This window comes from Homalodisca vitripennis, unplaced genomic scaffold, assembly GCF_021130785.1.
Source record: "Homalodisca vitripennis isolate AUS2020 unplaced genomic scaffold, UT_GWSS_2.1 ScUCBcl_3748;HRSCAF=9478, whole genome shotgun sequence".
NCBI classification, from domain to species: domain Eukaryota; kingdom Metazoa; phylum Arthropoda; class Insecta; order Hemiptera; family Cicadellidae; genus Homalodisca; species Homalodisca vitripennis.
In genome coordinates this window covers 1-6101 of record NW_025779861.1, presented here as the reverse complement: position 1 = coordinate 6101, position 6101 = coordinate 1, and the positions used below count along the sequence as shown (strand labels likewise).

The window sequence follows — 6101 nt, the reverse complement described above, 5'->3', positions numbered from 1 at the left end:
AACTTATATTTTTTGCGTGTTTCCAAATAATGTTGCGAAAATATGTCCAATTCACGTCTGTAAGTTTAAAAAAACTCTATTTGGTGTACTTATTGCAGATAGAAAACTATGATTTGTTAATATTAAACTGTATACATTTTGTTTTTAAGTTGTTTTTATTACATTTATATTTATGTCAACAATATATTTTAAACGACCGCCCCTAATTTAAAATATACTAATATAAATATACCAATTTACATACAGATTTTCTTAAATAAAAGCAATAAATAAATAAAAATGAACTTAAAAAATATAATATAAATATTTTTTTATCTAAAATATGATAATGGTTTAGAATATCAACCTTTGTCATCTTACTGATCAAACATTTCGTTCAATGCGTTAATAACATAACAAACTACTACTCCAGCACGTTATTATGGTAATAGAAAAGGATATATAGACTCGAATACAATATAAGCTAATTAATTATAAGCTAATTTCAAGTATCTCTGATGCAAAAATGATGAGATCTTGTAAAGAATAAATTACTGGGAATCTCATTTGATGTAGAACATTGTTTCCTTACAGTAAATGGTTAAATTCTGGAGGTAATCTTGTTTTTCCATTTATTATGTTATTTATAAAAGTTTTAATCTGACAAACAGAGCGGTTTGCCAGAATGGGGTTTTTACACAAAACATCCTTACATTCCTTTAAGGAAGGATTGATCCGTTTAAATGATTTTATCCTTAAAGCTTCCTAGAACAACGGCTTTTTCCTCAGATGACCATCGGCGTTTTTCACGGTTCTCGAAATGTTTAGTCACTTTACCAGTAGCTATTATGCTTAGCGGATGAGATGTGTTTGCCTCAAATTTCTCAGCAGCAGCTAATGGTGGACAAATGTTGTTGATACTTGTATCACCGATTGATCCTTCCATAGTAAGAAGAGCGCTCCCAACAATACCTTTTTGAATTACTGCTAGTGGGTATTGATAGCTTTTTTTGTGTATGTGGCTAGTATGACCCATGAATTTAGCAAGATGGCCAACAAACTTTTCTCCGTGGACTTGAGCTTCAGTTGCCACTTGGTGCCGAAGTCCGGTTGCTGTCATGAACCCAGGCGTTTTAAGGCCTGGACACATTTTTCTAAATTTTGAAAGAATTTTTGAACCATCAAAGGGTGTTTGAAGGCCTGGTCTCGCAAATAATAACTCGTTTGTTGTTGGCACCTTCATATCTTTCCTGCAGGATAGCAATAGGTCGATGCACTCTTTCATCTGTTCAGTTAATATTATTGGTACTCGGGATTCATTTTTACCAGGTACCAAAAACAAGTTCAGTGCACTATATGATTTTCTCTCCTGTTCAGTTAAGGAAGCCAGTATACTAGAGGAGGCATAATTATGGTTTCCTCTGGCCTGATAATGGTACACAAGGGCTCGAGTGGCTTCAGCAGGACGTCTTCGGCTAAGAGTTATAATATGACAGATTACTGCCTCGCATAGGTTTTCGTAATTAGAACAAGTTTTTGAAGTTTGCAAGAGGTTATAATATTTTTTTTCCGATTCTTTAACGAAGGTGGTGAACACTTTTATGTCATCTTCATTGGATACTATTTCTGGTTTCAACATTTTTTTTCTCACTCTAGAGATTTCTGAATTCGTTGAAACATCATATCGCCAGCGTCTATTTTTTACTTTTAAAAAATCATCAATATTTTCTTTTTGCCTTCTCTTTTCCTCATCAGATAGGCTATTGTTTTCTATTACATTTTGAATTGCTCTTGAGGCTCCTTCATTTAAAATCCATGAAAGCCGTGCTGGCATTCCTACAACTTTGACTTCACCTGTAGTTTCATTTAATCCACACATTTCCTTCACAGATTCCATCACTGCACTTACTTTAAATGGATGAATGCAATCTTCAAAACATTTCACCGTATCATCCTTTTCTTTAACTTTTAAAAGTAGCTTTCCTGCATCACGAATCTTCCTGGTTATGACGTACTTGTCCTTGCCGTTTAAATGGTTTTTATAAAAATCACTAGCAATTCCCATAATGAGTGGATCTTTCATTGCTATTTTGCCTGCTTCATCTTGTTTTAAAGCAGGTAATATGTCTTTTTTTAGGCTCTCACTAGCTGAAGTTGATGTTATTAAGTAACCATACATTTTCGCAAAGTTTGGACACATTCTTTTTCGTGCTCGTGTGTTCAAGTAATCTTCGTCATCCTGTTCATTTTTGTCTGAATCTGAATTTTCTTCTTTCTCTTTTTCTTTCTCTAAACATTTTTTAGCATGTTTTCTAAATGATTTCTTCATAAACAACCCACAGCAGAATCTGCAAATTATAAAGTCACTGCTTGATGGTGATTTTGTAACTGGTGGCCGCCTTGATGGAAGAAGTTTAGTAACATCAAGATCACTGGTCTCATTCATTAGGATTTGTTTATTGTACAAATGATTGCCTTTATTCCTCAGGTCATCAAAAATGTTTTTTCGTAACGCTTTACTTTCATTGTCATTGCAAGTTTCTAACATAGCAATATATTTTGCCACAAGTGGTTCACTTTTGTGATTTCTTAACAAATGCCGTCTAAAATTTGAACACAGTTTTTTCACAGAAGAGGCAATAGTTCTTTCTATCCCAACGACGCTTCACAGGTGTTTTTTTGGTCAAGCTGCTGTTTTTCTCCAACTCCACCAAGTTGTTGCCAGAATCATGCACGCCCTAAAAAAAATATTTATTCTAGAAACAAATACAACCACAACACAAGCTCAGAAAACTGTGCAAGGAAAACAATAAAAGGAAACCGTGACTCTAGATTAATCTGATTCAAATCAACACAACAATTTTACAATACTAAATTTTTTACTGTTTTTAATTGATACATGAACTAACTATCATGGTTCAAAATAAAGACAGGAAATTCCAGCGTTATCAATTAAAATTCAAATTATAATTAAAACTTTTACTGAGTTTGTGCTCTCAAAAAAATGCTTAAGCAAACGTCATTAAGAAAAAATATAGCTTACAAATAAAAAAAATAAAATATAAAAAATAAAATTGTTTTTAACCGTTGAAATTTATTAAATTTTGATGAGAAATTACATTATGGAAAACATTGATTAGATAATTTTGACAGTTTCATTGCATATAAATTATAATTAGAGCCTTGTACATAACACTGTTAATAATATCATACAAAATTATGTAGTCGTAAACCCCACTAACCTCCTCAACATAAGATGAGTCCAACTCAAGATTAATATCTTCATCCTCTCCTGTCAAAGTATTTCTCGTTATACTGTCTTCTAAAGTAGGTATTACAGTATCATATGTTCCCCTATTAGAACAACTACTATTGGTGTTTTCATAATCAATTGCAATATCCAAGGCCTTCCGCGTCTTAGGATTACTCGTCGTATTGTCTTCCAAAACAAGTTCCTCAGTAATGGTTGTCGCACTATTACAACATGTACTATCGTCTCTTGTTTCTTTGTATTCAATTAGAATATCTTCGACTTTTCTTAATCCTCTAGTGAACGTATTAGTACATTCTGGTCTCATCTTAATGCATACAACATCTGCAAATAAAATACACGATGAGTTATTGAAATAAGTTGGTAAATTGTTAAAATTTTAGATTTAAATAACGACTTTCCACAAATTTATAAATTTCGTGCTTGATATCAAATATACAGGGTGATTCATGAAGTTCTCCCCCCATTTCTACAGCACATTGTACTAGTAAAAATAATGAAAAAATATAATATAAACATAGGTCCGAAAACGCTTCGTTAGCGAGTTACAGCTAGCGAAAGATTTCGCCTGAATTCCTGGGTAAAGAGTAAAATAAAGCCATACTGAACTTTTGGAAAGGTTAATTAAGTAAGAAATATCGTGGATTCTTATGTATTTTTACCTGATAAAGCTAATAAAATAGGTTTCAGAACTGTACCTGTAGTAGTTTTTGAGGGATTCAGGGTTAAATGCAAAAAATTGGGGCACGAAACAATGTTTTTTTAAGTTTTGATGTACAATAACTTTGTTAAATTGGTAATAAATACATAAAAATCAACAAACATTAATTGTAGAGAATTTAATTCTGAGAAAATTGATATAATCAAAGTCTAAAATAAAACAGAAATAAGTACCAAAAAATCGATTTTATTCAGTATAATACATTACTAGTTTTAAGCAAAATTAATCAGGTTGGGCCAACCGTACGCACCTTTTTATAATAGATGTTCGAAAATGAGGCCATCATTATCAATACATTTTGCAGCACGTTTTGTGTATTGCTTTTTGTTTGCGTTTCTTAATTTTTCAGGACTTCCCTGTATCTGCACAGCCGAATCCATAATACGGGCAATTAATTCATCACGAGAATTCACTTTTGTCTTGTACACAATGTCTTTCATCCATCCCCAGATGCAATAATCCAATGGAGATAGATCTGGTGATCTTGGTGGCTAAGGGTGAGGCCCTCCACGACCAATCCAGTGTCCAAGAAATTGATGATTTAAGTAAGCAGAAAACGGCACGTGAAAAGTGGGGAGGTGCTCCGTCATGCTGGAAGTACAAATTTTTGTCTGAGATGTAAAGGAACATTCTCTAACATCTGCGGCAACTCTTCTTGAAGGAAATGCAAATAGAACTCAGCATTTAGGCGTCCAGGTAACATGAAAGGTCCAATCAGCCGATTGTGCAAAAGGCCACACCAGACATTGACGCTAAATCGGTGTTGAAAGTTCTGTTCCACTACCTCATGTGGATTTTCTTCTGCCCATGAGTGTTCATTGTGCAAGTTATTGACACCATCCCGAGTGAATTGTGCCTCATCCGTAAACAAAATACGCTTGTAGATTATTAATATTCAAAAAGTTGCAAAACTCCAAGCGAAGCGGACCATCCCCTAGCTGTAGATGTTGAACCTTTTGTTTATGAAACGGATAAAATTTGTTTCGATTAAGTGACCTCCACACCGTTGACTGCGAAACTCCTATCCGCCTAGAAATACGTCGTGTACTTACACCTGGACTGCGATGAAGAGCATTATTAACAATATCATCATCAAGTTGGACAGCTCGTTCATAATTGGTTCTAGTACTTGGTAGTGATCCTGTTTCCCGAAGAGTACGAAAAGTTCCTGAAATTGTTTTGGTATCTGGAATCCTCCTATTAGGGTAACGTAGTTCATATTCTTCTACAGCAGCTCTAGCATTACCATTACTGTAACCCAAAATAAAAACCATATCAGTGTATTCCTCTGATGTAAATAAGTAAGGCATTTTTTCGCTGAATAAACAATCGAATTGTAACTCACAGAAAAATTGCATTTAATAACACCATTCACAGAACCCGATCTCCTGCTGTAGCTTGCAAAACACCAATAATACACAGTTCTAACGTAACAGTACAGAATACCATTGTTGATCAGCTGTTATTCGTGCGTTACCAACTTAGAAATTAATAAAACAAAAAACTGCATTTCGATGATTAGTAAACAATAATGGGAAAATGTTTGCTTCATTTATTTTCGAACATTTGATGTTAATTTTTATTTTAAAAAAATACAACGTAATAAAACATGATATTTTTATTTACATACAAATTTATTTAACAGTTAAATCTTGTTTTCTCAATTTATCTCATCATTAAGGAACAAACATTTTGTTTTTGTTTTATTTTAACTAAATATCGTACGGTATTTCTTTACAGCTAGTAATGTATTATACTGAATAAAATCGATTTTTTGGTACTTATTTCTGTTTTATTTTAGACTTTGATTATATCAATTTTCTCAGAATTAAATTCTCTACAATTAATGCTTGTTGATTTAATGTATTTATTACCAATTTAACAAAGTTATTGTACATCAAACTTAAAAAAAACATTGTTTCGTGCCCCAATTTTTTGCATTTAACCCTGAATCCCTCAAAAACTACTACAGGTACAGTTCTGAAACCTATTTTATTAGCTTTATCAGGTAAAAATACATAAGAATTAACGATATTTCTTACTTAATTAACCTTTCCAAAAGTTCAGTATGGCTTTTATTTTACTCTTTACCCAGGAATTCAGGCGAAATCTTTCGCTAGCTGTAACTCG

At 33.0% G+C, this 6101-nt stretch overlaps 2 protein-coding genes across 2 annotated transcripts; both read right to left on the bottom strand.

Moving 5' to 3' along the window:
* Nucleotides 1-303: 303 nt before the first annotated feature.
* On the bottom strand, nucleotides 304-2587 carry LOC124372661. Its single transcript, XM_046831070.1, has one exon. It carries the CDS (start codon nucleotides 2525-2527, stop codon nucleotides 719-721), a length of 1809 nt encoding a protein of 602 aa, XP_046687026.1. The 5' UTR covers nucleotides 2528-2587; the 3' UTR covers nucleotides 304-718.
* On the bottom strand, nucleotides 2583-3685 carry LOC124372660. The gene is made up of 2 exons (XM_046831069.1): nucleotides 3222-3685; nucleotides 2583-2717 (listed from the first exon to the last, which is right to left on the bottom strand). The coding sequence occupies exons 1-2, from the start codon at nucleotides 3555-3557 to the stop codon at nucleotides 2583-2585; spliced, it is 471 nt and encodes a 156-aa protein (XP_046687025.1). The 5' UTR covers nucleotides 3558-3685.
* Between the last annotated feature and the right edge of the window lie 2416 nt (nucleotides 3686-6101).

Coding starts and splice junctions, on each gene's coding strand:
- LOC124372661 (XM_046831070.1), bottom strand. CDS start 2,527: ATGTTAGAAACTTGCAATGACAATGAAAGTAAAGCGTTACGAAAAAAC.
- LOC124372660 (XM_046831069.1), bottom strand. CDS start 3,557: ATGAGACCAGAATGTACTAATACGTTCACTAGAGGATTAAGAAAAGTC. Junction 2,718..3,221: donor ACTCATCTTATGTTGAGGAG/GTTAGTGGGGTT, acceptor TATTTTTTTTAG/GGCGTGCATGATTCTGGCAA.